General features: G+C 38.7%; 1 protein-coding gene across 12 annotated transcripts in view; it reads right to left on the bottom strand.

Moving 5' to 3' along the window:
* The window catches only part of LOC119505042 (zinc finger protein 510-like), a 122,963-nt gene that overhangs the window by 58,466 nt on the left and 48,921 nt on the right, over positions 1 to 15,576 (bottom strand). For 11 of the 12 annotated variants that reach the window (XM_037797750.1, XM_037797749.1, XM_037797748.1 and 8 more), the window contains exons 2-3: positions 14,831 to 15,091; positions 14,001 to 14,059 (exon numbers count right to left, since the gene is read on the bottom strand). In XM_037797750.1, coding sequence (XP_037653678.1) covers positions 14,001 to 14,015 — 15 coding nt within the window. In that variant the 5' untranslated portion in view covers positions 14,016 to 14,059; positions 14,831 to 15,091. The remainder of the gene's footprint in view (positions 1 to 14,000; positions 14,060 to 14,830; positions 15,092 to 15,576) is intronic. The other variant, XM_037797743.1, reaches the window with a different exon arrangement.

Consider the following 15,576-nt stretch of genomic DNA (forward strand, 5'->3'; position numbering starts at 1 on the left):
GGAGATGCAAATCAAGACCACAATGAAATATCATCTCACACCAATAAGAATGGCTGCCAGAGAAGGGCCATTTGACATGGGAGAGCAGTGGAGGTCCTCTGGGGAGTACTTCTTGCTGCCGCCAGCCACACTCATCTCTCCTCTCTGCACATTCTGTAGCATGTGCAGGGTGGACCACGCCTCTTCCCATGGGATGCTATCCTGGCTTTGATTAAATGACTGTGTTCACCAAAAAAAAAAAAAAAAAAAAAAAAAAGAATGGCTGCCATCCAAGAAGTAGGAAACTACAAAGGCTGGAGAGGATGTGGGGAAATTGGAACTCCTACTCATTGCTGGTGGAAATGTATAATGGTACAGCCACTCAGGAAGACGGTCTGGCGGTTTCTCAGAAAACTAGATATTGAATTACCCTATGATCCAGCAATTCCACTTCTCAGTATATACCCAGAAGATTTGAAAGCAGTGACACAAACAGACATTTGTACACCCATGTTCACGCAGCACTGTTCACAATTGCCAAGAGATGGAAACAATCCAAGTGTCCTTCAACAGATGAGTAAACAAAATGTGGTATATATATACAAAGAATATTATGCAGCAGTAAGAAATAACAAAGTCCTGAAACATATGGCAACATGGATGAACCCTGAAGATATAATTCTGAGTGAAATAATTCAGACATAAAAGGAGAGACATTGTATGTTGCCACTTCAATGAACAATCTGAACAACGTAAAATCAATGTCTTACAAGAAAACTGGGGACCTAGTGGTAGACAGTAGCTAGTGAAGAGGAATGATAATCTATTATGTTCAGATATGTTAATGATGGTGAATTCAAAGGTATGGTGTGGATATGGGGTGATGTTTGTTTGTTAATGGGATTATAAGTATTGTGAATAGGAATGAAACGGGTTGTTTAAATGCATATTTCCCACAGATCAGCACCACAAATATAGATAGGTGCTTGCATGATATAGTTCTAAGGTATGACACTAGCACAGCGAGTTGGCAACAGAAGGGTATATGGGAAAAACCTACATATTGCATACTAGAACTATAATTAATAGGAATACCATACTAGTATTACACAAATACTAGGGACAAATTGTTAAGGGCTGACAAGAGCTATAAGATGTTTTGGGTCATGAGAATTGTACAACTCCATGATGATAATGTGAGATACGGATGGATTATCGTGGACATAACATATGCTATGTGAGCTTAGGAAGCCACTACCTTATAAGTCAAGCCCTCGATATTGAGGCTTGCTCGGGTGAAACTTATGGCTGTAAAGACGAGGCTAAGCTCACCTGCAATCATGCCTGGGCGTCACCTCCAGAGAACCTTTTTTGTTGCTGAAATCTGGACCTTCTCTCTCTAAGCCTAACTCTGCAAATAAATTCATCACCCTCCCCCAGATGTGGAACAGGACCCCCAAGATGAATGAGACTTCCTGGTGATGTGGAACATGAATTCTGGGAATGAGCCTGACCCTGGCACCAATGGACTGAGAATGCTTTTTGACCAGAAAGGGGAAAAGAAAGGCAACAAAATAAGGTTTAGTGCCTAAGAGAATTCAAATAAAGTCGAGGTTGACCTGGAGGTTACTCCTATACAAGTCTCACCTAAATATGCCAAATGACCATAATATGATAGGCCCAAGTCAACAGTGAACCAAAAATATTAAAGAGTGCCTGGATCCCTATCTGAGACTCTATGAAGGTTTCACTCACCAAGTTTATTCGTTAGAAACTTAGATCCTTCAGAATGCTCCTAAGTCCCAAAACCCAAAGGCAACAGCCTCTTCAGGAACATCAACTAGATGTGTCCCCTCTGTTCATAAAGTTGACGCCCCTTTTCAACATGAACAGGCTCGGATGATCACTGTCTAGACATTCCTGAAGATCGGGAAAGTGACTGAACTACAGGAAGGGGAAGCAACAGACAAGATGGAATTTAACAAAGGATTATGAATACTAAATAGTTATAGTTTTCTTTTTCTTCGTTGCCAAGGTATTAAAATAGAAAGAACTGAAATGGTGGAACTGTAATCCATAACATCCTTTGAAATTTGTTCTATAGCTACTCAGTAAATTGAAATTTGAAAGTTATACCTTTTTGTGTATATGTTGTATTTCACAATAAGGAAATAACTAAAACTATGGTACTATAACTTATAATAACTTTGGAAATTTCCTATATATCTACTTGTTAAATCATGCTTTGAAAGATATTACTGTTTTATATATATATTTCATAATAAAGAAATAACTGAAACTGTGGAATTATAACCTACAATATTCTTTGAAATTTGCAACTACTTGTAAAATTGCACTTGGAAAGTTTTCACTTTTATGTATATATGTTATATGCTACAATAAAAGCAAAACAAAAACAGTAACAATAACAAAAAGTGCAAGGGACCCCAAATAGCCAAAACAATTTTGAACAAAATAGGAGGACTCATACATCATAATTTCAAAACATACTTCATGATTTCAAAACTAACTGCAAAGGTACAGTAGTCAAGACATGAATGTGGTACCAGCATAAAGACAGATATGTAGAGCAGTGGAAAAGAACTGAAAGTCCAGTAATAAATGTATACATCAATCATCTGCTGATTTTGGAAAGGGTGCCAAGAACATTCAATGAAGAGAGATATTCTTCTCAACAATTATGCTGGGAAAACTGGATTTCCAAATGCAAAAGAATGAAGTGGAGGAGAACCTAAGATGGTGGCTAGGAGAGATAGGGCAAAACAAACACTTCTGTGAAAAATACTAGATAAAAGCCAGAAAGTGACCCAGAACACCAGTTCCAGCGATGCACTAGCTGGACAAGGTCTGCTAAATCCACAGGGACCATGCACTTGGTGAAACCAGGACTCTGGGTTCTGAAACGAGTGAGTAAGCTTGCTGAATATCCAGCAGCCACGCTGTGGTATGTGGAAACCGTGGGTTGGCATTTGGAGTCAGACTAGTTCCTTTTTAAAAAACCCAAAAGCGGCTGCAGATATGGCACAGTGAAGTGCGGCAGGAATGGGCTGTGCGAACGCCTCAATATATGGCATGGAAGATAGCCTTTCGCACACCCGCTGCTAATTGTCTCAGAGCGAGGCAGACAGAGGTGAGCCAACAGGGGAAAATAACCATGCCCCTTGCAGCCACCTTCCCGGTGGGCTGGGAACGCTCCCGCCCGGTGCCGGAGCCACAGCCCAGAGCCATGCCAAAAAACCCAGTGTGACAGGAAGTGTTTCCAGCATCACATGCACACGCCACAATATCGGGTGTGGACAATAGCCTTTCGCACACCCCCAGCTAATTGTCCTGGAGCTGGGAAGGCGGAGCTGTGCGAAAAGAGGGAAATTAACATGCCCCATACAGCCATCCTTACAGCAGGTTGGGAATGCACCTACATGGCCCGGTGGCCTGGAACCTTCCTTGAGGGACGGCACACACTTGTGACATAGCACAACCTTCCCTCAGCAGAGGCCCTAGAAGGGCACAGCTTGGAAGAGGAACCCACTCAGAAATCCCAGGGACCATATGCCAATAGCAAGGACTTGTGGGTCAGCTGCAGAGACAATCTATGGCGAGACTGAAATGAAGGTTTAGATTCTTGCAACAGCCTTAAATCTCTAGGAACACCTGGGAGGTTTGATTATCAAAGCTGCCCTCCCTCCCTAACCGCTCAGACACACACCCCACATTCATGGCGGACAGCACCAACAACGCACCCAAACTTGATGCACCAACTGGACCCCATGAGAATCAGACCCGCACACACCACCAAGACAAAGTTGGGGAGAACTGACTTGAGGGGAATAGGTGACTCGTGGACACCATCTGCTGGTTAGAGAAAGTGTACGCCACCAAGCTGTAGATCTGACAAATCAGAGATTAGTCTTTGAATAATCCTACATATCCTAAAGAACGCTATCAAGTAAAGCAAATGCCAAGAGGTCAAAAAACAACAGAAAATTTAAAGTATATGAAAAAACCAGACAATATGGATAATCCAAACCCAAACACCCAAATCAAAAGATCAGAGGAGACACAATACTTGGAGCAATTAACCAAAGAACTAAAGACAAACAATGAGAGCATGGCACATTATATAAAGGACATGAAAAAGAGCATGGCACAGGATATAAAGGACATGAAGAAGACCCTAGAAGAGCATATAAAGAAGAAATTGCAAAAGTAAATAAAAAAATAGATGATGTCATGGAAATAAAAGAAACTGTTGACCAAATTAAAAAGATTCTGGATATTCATAGTACAAGACTAGAGGAAGCTGAACAACGAATCAGTGACATCGAGGACCACAGAACAAAAAATGAAAGAACAAAAAGAAAGAATGGGGGAAAAATCATAAAAATTGAAATGGACTTCACGGATATGATAGATAAAATAAAATGTCCAAATTTAAGACTCATTGGTGTCCCAGAAGGGGAAGAGAAGGGTAAAGGTCTAGAAAGAGAATTCAAAGAAAACTGTTGGGGAAAAGTTCCCAAACCTTCTACACAATACAAACACACAAAACATAAATGCCCAGCGAACTCCAAATAGAATAAATCCAAATAAACCCACTCTGAGACATATTCTGATCAGACTCTCAAATACTGTAGAGAAGGAGCAAGTTCTGAAAGCAGCAAGAGAAAAGCAATTCACCACATACAAAGGAAACAACATAAGACTAAGTAGTGACTACTCAGCAGCCACCATGGAGGTGAGAAGGCAGTGGCATGACATATTTAAAATTCTGAGAGAGAAAAATTTCCAACCAAGAATACTTCATCCAGCAAAGCTCTCCTTCAAATTTGAGGGAGAGCTTAAATTTTTCACAAACAAATCCTGAGAGATTTTGCTAATAAAAGACCTGCCCTACTTCAGATACTGAAGGGAGCCCTACCAACAAAGAAACAAAGAACGGAGAGAGAGATATGGAGAAAGGTTCAGTAATAAAGAGATTCAGTATTGGTTCATTGAAGGACAATAAGAGACAGAGGGAAAAAATATATCTGATAAACATAAACCAAAGGATAGGATGGCTGATTCAAGAAATGCCTTCACAGTAATAACGTTGAATGTAAATGGATTAAACTCCCCAATTAAAAGATTACAGACTGGCAGAATGGATAAAAAAATATTGAACCATCAATACATTGCCATGCAAGAGACTCATCTTAGAGACAGGAACACAAGAATTGAAAGTGAAAGGACAGAAAAATATTTCATTCAAGCTACAGCCAAAAGAAAGCAGCAGTAGCATATATTCATCTCAGATAAATAGACTTTAAATGCAAGGATGTTATGAGAGACAAAGAAGGCCAGTTACATACTAATAAAAGGGGCAATTCAACAAGAAGAAATAACAATCATAAATGTTTATGCACCCAGTCATGGTGCCACAAAATACATGAGACAAACACTGGCAAAACTAAAGGAAGCAATGGATGTTTCCACAATAATTGTGTGAGACTTCAACACATCACTCTCTCCTATAGACAGATCAACCAGACCAATAAGGAAACTGAAAACCTAAACAATCTGATAAATGAATTGGATTTAACAGACATATATAGAACATCACATCCCAAATCACCAGGATACACATTCTTCTCTAGTGATCATGGAACTTTCTACAGAATAGACCATATGCTGGGACATAAAACAAGCCTCAATAAATTAAAAAAAAAATTGAAATTATTCAAAGCACATTCTCTGACCACAAGGGAATACAATAGAAGTCAATAACCATCAGAGACTTAGAAAATTCACAAACACTTGGAGGTTAAACAACACACTCCTAAATAAATGGTTTATACTGTAGAATGTAGGGGAACTAGTGACAGAGAGCAATTAATGAAGGGGGGAGGAGATAACCCAGTAAGAACAGAGAAGCTATCGTGGTAAAAAACGTTCTGGGAATGCCCAGGAACAAACTACAGTTTGTTAATTTCTGATGAGTATGGTAGGAACAAGTTCACAGAATGTTGCTATATTTAGGTTATTTTCTTGGGGTAGAGTAGGAACATGTTGGAAGTAAAGTAGTTATTTTAGGTTAGTTGTCTTTTTCTTACTCCCTTGTTATGGTTTGTTTGAAACTTTTTTTATTGTATATCTTTTTAAAAAATTTTTTTTTGATGTAGTTAATTTAAAAAAAAAGAGTTAATTAAAAAAAAATATGCACAGTCCCCCTGAGGAGCTGGTGGAGAATGCAGGGGTGTTGGGCTTCCCCACCTTGATGGTTGCTGATGTGCTCACAGACATAGGGGACTAGTGGTTTGATGGGCTGAGCCCTCTACCACGGGACTTGCCCTTGGCAAGACTGTTGCTGCAAAGGAGAGGCTAGGCCTCCCTATAATTGTGCCTAAGAGCCTCCTCCCGAGTGCCTCTTTGTTGCTCAGATGTGGCCCTCTCTCTCTAGCTAAGCCAACTTGGCAGGTGAAATCACTGCCCTCCCGCCTACGTGGGATCTGACACCCAGGGGAGTGAATCTCCCTGGCAATGTGGAATATGACTCCTGGGGAAGAATCTAGACCCGGCATCAGTGGGATAGAGAAAATCTTCTTGACCAAAAGGGGGATGTGAAAGGAAATGAAATAAGCTTCAGTGGCAGAGAGATTCCAAAAAGGAGCCGAGAGGTCACTCTGGTGGGCACTCTTATGCACAATGTAGACAACCCTTTTCAGGTTCTACACAGAATTGGAAATAGCTAGCAGTAAATACCTGAAACTATCAAACTACAAACCAGAACCCATGAATCTTGTAGATGATTGTATAAAAATGCAGTATATGAGGGGTGAGAATGTGATTGGGAAAGCCATATGGACCACACTCCCCTTTGTCCAGTTTATGAATGGAGGAGTAGACAAAGGGGGGGGGGGGAGGAAAGAAAAGAAAAAAAAAAGGAAGGGACCCAGTGTTCTTTTTTACTTTGGTGTTCTTTTTCACTTTTGGTTTTTATTCTTATTGTTTTTGTGTGTGGTGGTAATGAAAATGTCAAAAATTAATTTTGGTGATGATGAATGCAGAACTATATAATGGTACTGGAAACAATCAATGTATGCTTTGTTTTGTATGAATGCCATGGGTATGTGAATATATCTCAATAAAAATGAATTGAAAAAAAAAAAAAAAAAGAATGAAGTGCTGGTTATGACTCTAGTATGTATGGCAGAAAGCCATGTTCTTATAATCCCCAGACTTCTGATTAGGGACCTGTTGATTAGATTATTTCTAAGGAGATGTGACCCAGCCCACTCAAGGTGGGTCTTAATTAGTTTACTGGAATCCTTAAGAGAGGTCAAGAAGAGAGAGAAAGTCCAGAGCCGGCACAGATTTAGATGCTTGGAGATGCAGACAGACGTTTGGAGATCCTAAACTAAGAGATGAAGCCCAGAGTGTTCCCGGGAAGAAGCAAGGAGGACTACTGGAGATGAGAGAAGAAACTAAGAGAGACAAAAGCCCAGAGACATTTTGGAGAAAGCCATTGTGAAACCAGAACTCAGGAGACGAAGGACTAGCAGACATTGCCATGTGCCTTCCCATGTGACAGAGGAACCCTGGATGCCATCAGCCTTTCGTTAAAGAAGGCATCACTGGATACCTTAATTTGAACATTTAATAAGTGAGAACTGTAAATCTGTGAACTAATAAACCCTCATTGTAAAAGCTATCCATTTCTGGTATTTTGCATTTTGGCACCTTTAAGAAACCGAAACAGACTCTTACCTCAAAACAAAAAAGTTAACTTAAAATGGATCAAAGATCTAAACATTGGAAGTAAAACTATGAAACTTGTAGAAGAAATCAGAGGCAAATCTTCATCTTAGACTTGGCAATGGTTTCTTAGGTATGATACCAGGAGTACAAACAACTGAAGAAAAACAAATTGGACTTAATCAAATATTTAAAATTTTATGTATCAAAGGATACTGTCAAAAGAGTGAAAACACAGCCCACAGATAAGGGAGGAAATATTTGCAAACCAAATATCTGATAAGGGTCTAGTATCCAGAATACCTAAAGAATGTTTAAAACTCAACCAGACAGACCAACAACCCTATTAAAATATGGGCAAAGGAGTTGAACAGACATTTCCTAAAAGATAACACAAATGGCCAATAAGCAAATGTAAAGATGTTCAACATCAATCAGGGAAATGAAAATCAAAGCCACAAAGAGATACCACTTCATACACACTAGGATGCCTATAATAAACTTTAAAATATCAATTGGTGGCAAGCATGGGGAGAAATCAGAACCCTCTAAATCTGGTATAGCCAAACAATGGAGTATTTGATTATAAGAAGAATGAAGGACTAACATATGTTACAATGTGAAGGACACAGGAATACATGATGCTAAGTAAAAGAAGCCAGATACAAAAGACTACATATTATGTAATTCCATGTATATGAAATGTCCAGAATAGGCAAATCCATAGACAGAATGTAGATTAGTCATTGTATAGGGATGGAGGGAGTCCATGGAGCGAGGGCTGTGGTGGTAACTGAAGGATTCAAGGCTTCTTTTTCAGTTGACAGAAATGTTCTAAAATCGATTGTGGCAAAGATTACATAACTCTGAATATACTAAAAATTATTCACTACACACTTTAAATCTGTGAACTGTATGGTATATGAATGATCTCAATAAACATGTTCTAAAAAAATACATTGGAAGAAATAGGATTATTCAGATTTTCAAAATTTATTACAGAAACTGAATTCCTAATTTGAAGTACCCATAAAGAAAACCCAGACCCAGGTGGCTTCAGTGGTTTATTTTTCCAACCATTTAATGAAGAAATCTAACATACTCTTTGAGAGAACAGAAAAGGATAAATCATTTATCAACTCATTTCATGAGAGCAGAACATTGACGGTGAAATGTGACAATGACATTAAAAGAAAGGAAAAGTATAGGCCAATTTCTTCCCCTTTATTTAGATACAAAAATATTAATTTATATATTAAAGTGAATCCAGATATATATGAAAAGTATACTAATCATAACCACAAAAAGCATTCAATATAATTCAAAAAGCATTCAATATAATTCATTCCCCAAAATAATAAAGAATAAAATTATGTGATTATCTCATTAGAAGAATATAAAACATTTGACAAAATTTAATACCCATTTGTGAAAAAAACTTTTAGGAGGCAGCCTACTCAACAGGAGACAATATTTGGAAACTACATATCAGATAAGGGTTTAATATCCTGAATACACAAAACGATCCAACAACTCAACAACAGAAAGACAAACAACCCAATTAAGAAATGGGCAAAAGACATGGACAGATACTTTTCTGAAGAGGAAATACAAATGGCTCAAAAACATGAAAAAATGCTCAACTTCACTGGCTATTAGGGAAATGCAAATCAAAAGCACAATGAGATATCATCTTACACCTACCAGAATGGCCATCATCTAAAAAAACAGAAAATTACAAGTGCTGGAGAGGATGTGGAGAAAGAGGCACACTTATTCATTGCACTTATTCTACATTTACACATTGTAGTTAGTCCATATTGGTGAGGCATTATAGTGTTTGCCTTTGTTTCTGGCATACTTCACTCCAAATGCTGTCTACAAGATCCATTCACCTCATTGTGTGTCTCACAGCTTCACTCCTTCTCGAAGTTGTTCAGATTCCATTGTATGCATTGTATGAATGTAGAATGGTGCAACCACTCTGGGAGACAGTGTGGAGGTTCCTCAGGAAGCTAAGTATAGATTTGCAGTATGACCCAGCTATTCCATTCCTAGGTATACACTCAAAGGAAATGAAAATTAAGACACAAACGGATACTTGTAAACCAATGTTTATTGCAGCATTATTCACGATTGCCAAGAGATGGAAGCAGCCCAATGTCCATCAACAGACAAGTGGATAAACAAATTGTGGTAAATGCACATGATGGAACATTACACAGCTGTAAGACAGAACAAAGACACGGAACATATAATAACATGGATGAACCCTGAGGACATTATGTTGAGCAAAGTTAGCCAGAAACAAAAGGACAAATACCGTATGGTCTCACTAATATGAACTAATATTAATTAGCAAACTTTGAGAGTTAAAAAATGATAACACAGGCTATCAGGACATAGAAAGAGGGTAGAGATCTGCCATTTGATGCTGAAGGACTACAGAATGTTCAGCAGGATTGACTGTACAGATCCAGAAATAGAAAGCACAATACTATGTGATGGTACCACAATACTATAAGTACACTGAACAAAGATGTCTGTGAGTAAAGTGGAAAGAGGTGGGCTAGGGACATGAATGACACCTGAGGTAAAGATAGAAGATAAAGACTGGGACTGTTCAACTTAGCAAAAACTGGAGTGGTCGATGATTGTGACTAAATGTACAAATATAAAACTGTTCTTGCATATGAGAGAACAAAGGAATGTCAACCCATGCCGAGTGTTGGAAACAGGATGGTACTGAGGAAAGAATATAATCAAAGCAAACTGAAGTCTATGGTCAACAATAACATTGTAGTATACCTCCATTAAATGTAACAAAGGCAATATACCAAAGCTAAATGTGTATGACAGGGGGATATAAGGGAGCGTTATGGGATTCTTGGTAGTGTTGTTGTCTGACCCCACTATGACGTTGTATTGTATATTTTCTTTTTCTTTTTTTATTTTTTTAATTATTTGTTGGAAAAAAAACTTTTTTCGTAGTAATATGTTTAAGTGCTGACTGTGGTGATAAATGCACAACTATATGATGATACCATGAACAAATGATTGTACACTGTGGAAAATTACATGGCATGTTAATATAGCTCTCTAAAATTGTAAGGAAAAATATAAACAGGGATAAAAGTGCTGGAGAAAACACGGAGAGGAATTTATGTATTTACTGTTGGTTAAGAGGCAGAGAACGGTGTAGTCTTTCTGGAGGACAGTGTGGTGGTCCCACAAGAAGCTAAGTATGTGTGTGCCATAAGGTCCTGCAATTGCATTACCGGGCATATACTTGGAGATCTGAGTGCAGGGACATGAATGGACATTTGCACACTGGTATTTACGGAGACAGTTGGTATGATTTGCAATGGGTGGAGGTGGCCTCAGGGTTCATCAGCTGAGGAACAGAATGGTGAACTGTTGTGTGTGCATACAATGGAATCTGAACAACTTCGAGAAGTAGTGAAGCTGTGAGACACACAATGAGGTGAATGGATCTTGTAGACAGCATTTTGAGTGAAGTATGCCAGAAACAAAGGCAAACACTACAATGTATCACCAATATGGACCAACTACAATGTGTAAACTCAGAACCGAATCATAGAGCACAGCATATCAGGGGAACACTTATTGTTAAGGTCCCTAGATTGTAAGCCCTTACAGCAGTCACATTTATTCCTGAATTTTAATGGCTATCTCCAAATTCTGAGATGCTGATACCTTTGTGTATAACCTGATCAATCCCTGGAACTCTGGGTATCTGTGTGACACCTGAAGCACAGAAATAGAACTCGGCAGATATGAATGTCAGTATTAGGGCATACAGCAACTGTTAAAAAAAGCTGAAAAGGAGTCCAGACTTCAATTAGAGATATGAATGAAGCAGATCTAGGTAGGACTAGGGCAAATGAGGCCAAAGGGTAGAGGATGATATTGACTGTTTTAAAACTTCAACTTCCATGTGAGACCAAGGGAAGAGATGCTTAGTTGTTGAAGGATCTATAGTTCCTAAACAATTTAACTCATACAGTTTGTTCAAATACCATAATTACATGGATCCTTGAATAGGAAGTAAGACCTGGTAGGTGTGTATAGGTTAGTGAGAAATAGTGACACATCCCAAAGTAATTTGGGTAGAGAATAAAGATATATACGCAGGACCCCCTTGGGGAGCTGGGAGGAAATGTGGAGGTGTTGGACTTCCCCACCTGGATTGTTGTGGGAGTTCTCACAAACACTGGGGACTTGCGGTTTGGTGTGCCAAGCCCTCTATCTTGGGACTTGCCCTTACGAAGCTTGTTACTGCAAAGGAGAAGCTAAACCTGCCTCTAATTGTACCTAAGAGTCTCCTCCTGAATGCCTCTTTGTTGCTCAGATGTGGCCTTCTCTCTCTAGCTAAGCCAATTTGGCAGGTGAAATCACTGCCCTCCCCTCTATGTGGGATCTAACACCCAGGGGTGTAAATCTCCCCGGCAACTCTGGATATGACTCCCCAGGATGAATCTGGACCCGACATTGTGGGACTGAGAACATGTTCTTGAACAAAAGGGGAATGTGAAATGAAACGAAATAAAGTTTCACTGGCTGAGAGATTCCAAATGGAGTCGAGAGGTCACTCTGGTGGACATTCTTATGCACTATATACATATCCCTTTTTAGTTTTTAGTGTATTGGAATAGCTAGAAGGAAATAACTGAAACTGTCAAACTGCAACCCAGTAGCTTTGATTCCTGAAGACAATTGTATAACAATGTAGCTCACAAGGGATGACAGTGTGATTGTGAAAGCCTTGTGGATCACACTCCCTTTATCCAGTATAGGTATGGATGAGTAGAAAAATGGGGACAAAAACTAAATGAAAAATAGGATGGGGGGAGGATGATTTGGGTGTTCTTTTTTACTTTTATTTTTTTATTCTTATTTTTACTTTTTCTGGTATAAGGAAAATGTTCAAAAAATAGATTGAGGTGATGAATGCACAACTATATGTACTGTGAACAGGTGACTGTGCACCACAGATGACTGTATGATATGTGACCATATATCAATAAAACTGAATTTAAAAAATAATAATAATAATAAAGGGAAAAATTCTACCAAAAAAAAAAACCTTTCAGAAAAACTTAAAACAGAAAGGCAATCTCCTAGTCAAACAAAGGGCTTGTATGAAAATACCTAGACTGAAAATCAGATTCAATGGTGATACTGACCACTTTTCCCTTCAGGTAAGGTACTGACTAGGATGTCCACTGTCACTATTTCTATTCAACATTGTACTGGGTATCTTAGCAAGAAGCTTAAAAAGAAATTAAGGCTATAGGGATCAGAAAGAGGAACATACAATTGTCTTTAAGTGAAAAGACATGATTGTGTAAAAGTAAAAAACCTAAGAGAATCTACATATAAGCTTTAACCCTAATGAGTGAATTTAACAAAATTGCCAGATATAAAATCAACATTAAAAAATCTGTGTTTTAAACTAGTAACAAACTAGAAAATGAAATTTTAAAAATATCATAATAGTGTTAAAATAGATGAAATATCTAAGAATAAATCTAATGAAAGATGTCAAAAATTTCATTCACCTCTACATAGAAAAACTAACCCAAAGAATATTACATGAAAATTGACAAAACTTCTATGAAAATGAAACAGACCTAAAATAGCCAATAAATTATTAAAGAAGTACTACTTGAAGGCTCTTTACTACCATATTTCAACGCCTACTATGAGGCAATAGTAACTATGACAGTGAAGTACTAGCAAAAAGATAAATAACTGGACCATGGGAAAAGAATAAGAAATTTAGATATAGACCACATGTATAAAGTCAGCTGATTGACAATAGAGGCTCTGCTACAATTCAGTGGACCAAGGATGATCTTTTCAACTTTAGGGTTGAAACTACGACAGTCTCCACTATCACCTACGTGAAAAACATCATGACATTTTTCCAGACTTCAGTGTCTTTAGTTTTCATGAGGAACCAGGTTTATTCTTCTCATCAATGCAAATTTAAAACAAATATCTGTCTTTCTCCAAGGTTATCAGAAAGTTCAGAAATATACTTGCAGGTCCACTTTGCAAAATCTGCAACATTAGAAGACCTGCATCTTTCTACATGCCAACTTTGCCCTGATATTCATCTGCTATTCTATATCTTCCCTAAATGATTCTGATCCATGTCTTGTTTTACTTTTCTATTTTAATGTTTGGGCTCTTAAACACCTATAAAAATCCATCATTAAAAAAGGTGTTAAGAAACAACTCACCCGAGATATGTCCATTTTCTGCTCCTCTTGTAAGAGTTCAGAGGACTGTGAAAGATAAGCTGAAGGTACAAAAAAGGAGAGAGTCATGAGAGATCTGGTTGACTCTACCTGCCTGACTAAAAATCTGTCACAACAGCTCTGGTCACCTGAGCTTGTGCATCTCTCATATGATCATGTGGGCTTAACGCCATAGTTTGTCACAGGTTGAATGTAAACTATTTTCCTATTGACTTGTTAACAGTTTATGTCCCCTCTGACTAGTTAACAAAAAATTTCAACAAAGGATTATTACTAATATTCCATTAATATTATTTATACCTGGAGTTAGAAAATCAATAGAAAATTATGAAAAGAAGATGAGATACTTAGACTATTTCTTAATCTTTCTGGTCTAACTTGGTTGCATTTTTGATAAGACACTTCTGCTCACTGACCAATAACAGAGTATGCTCCTAGCTCTGTCCTGGATGATCCTGGAAAGTCATTCATCTCAGGCTCAATATTTTATTAAACTTGCAAGAGTCAGAAATTAAACCATTTCCTGTACTATCATTTTGTGATTCTATATATTTAGGATAGAAGAAGCTTCGGCCTATCTCTAGATGGTGCACGTGGTCACTGACATGGTGTGAGAGCAACTCAGAATATGGAAAGAGTTAGTGAAGAAGGAAGGAAATGGAAGGCTCTTTAAAAGGAGTGGAGATAGGATTTCCTCAGCTCTTGCTGGTCCTGCCTTCCCTGGAGATCACGCCTTCACAAGCCCTCCAGTGATATAGCTTTTCCTGTGTACTCTGACAGTCCACCCATTCCTTCCAACCCCAGGTCACCACCTTCTGCAAGCTGATCCAAAGCATCCACTGTCACAGTCTGTGATGGCTTTTGGAAGTGGCGACATCACCATCTGGCTCAGGGCAGGGGATCAAGAACTGCTTCTGGTAGAACAACTCAGGAACTGTGACTTTCTGGGCTGCTCTATCCTTTCTCTGCAGCTCTGCTGAGTGGTCTCTGAACAGAGAGGCTGTTCTTCCAGGTGGGACTCCTCCTTCCTGCCTCACAAGAGTTGTTTTGTTACAGAGAGCTGTGACCTAGGCCTGGGAAACAAATTCATTTTAGTTGAAACCATCATCTGGAGCAGGTTTTGGAACCTCGGCACTAATGTCACTTTGAGCGGAAAATTCTGTTTTGTGGGGGGGCTATCCTGTGCACTGTGAGGTGTTTAGCAGCATCTCCCGCGTCTAACACAGGAGATCCAGTAGCACACCCCCCCACCCCCCGACCAGTTCTGACAACCAAAAATGACTCCAGGCATTCCCAAAAGTTCCCTGGGGAGCAAAACTGTCCATCTGGTTGAGAACCACTGATGTAGGCCTTAAACCTGATTCTTGGAGTTCAGGAAAACTGTGCAATCCATTTCTGTATCCACTACCACTAGTGATTACTGAGTACTTGAAATGTCCCTACTGAAACGTAGAAATAACATTTTAAAAATATGGTTATACATATAAATACGACAGTTCTGAGGATTAAATGAATACTACATGAAAAGAACAAAGTATACTTCCAAAAAGGTTGGGAG

Source organism: Choloepus didactylus, chromosome 10 (genome assembly GCF_015220235.1).
Source record: "Choloepus didactylus isolate mChoDid1 chromosome 10, mChoDid1.pri, whole genome shotgun sequence".
Classification (NCBI taxonomy): Eukaryota; Metazoa; Chordata; class Mammalia; order Pilosa; family Megalonychidae; genus Choloepus; species Choloepus didactylus.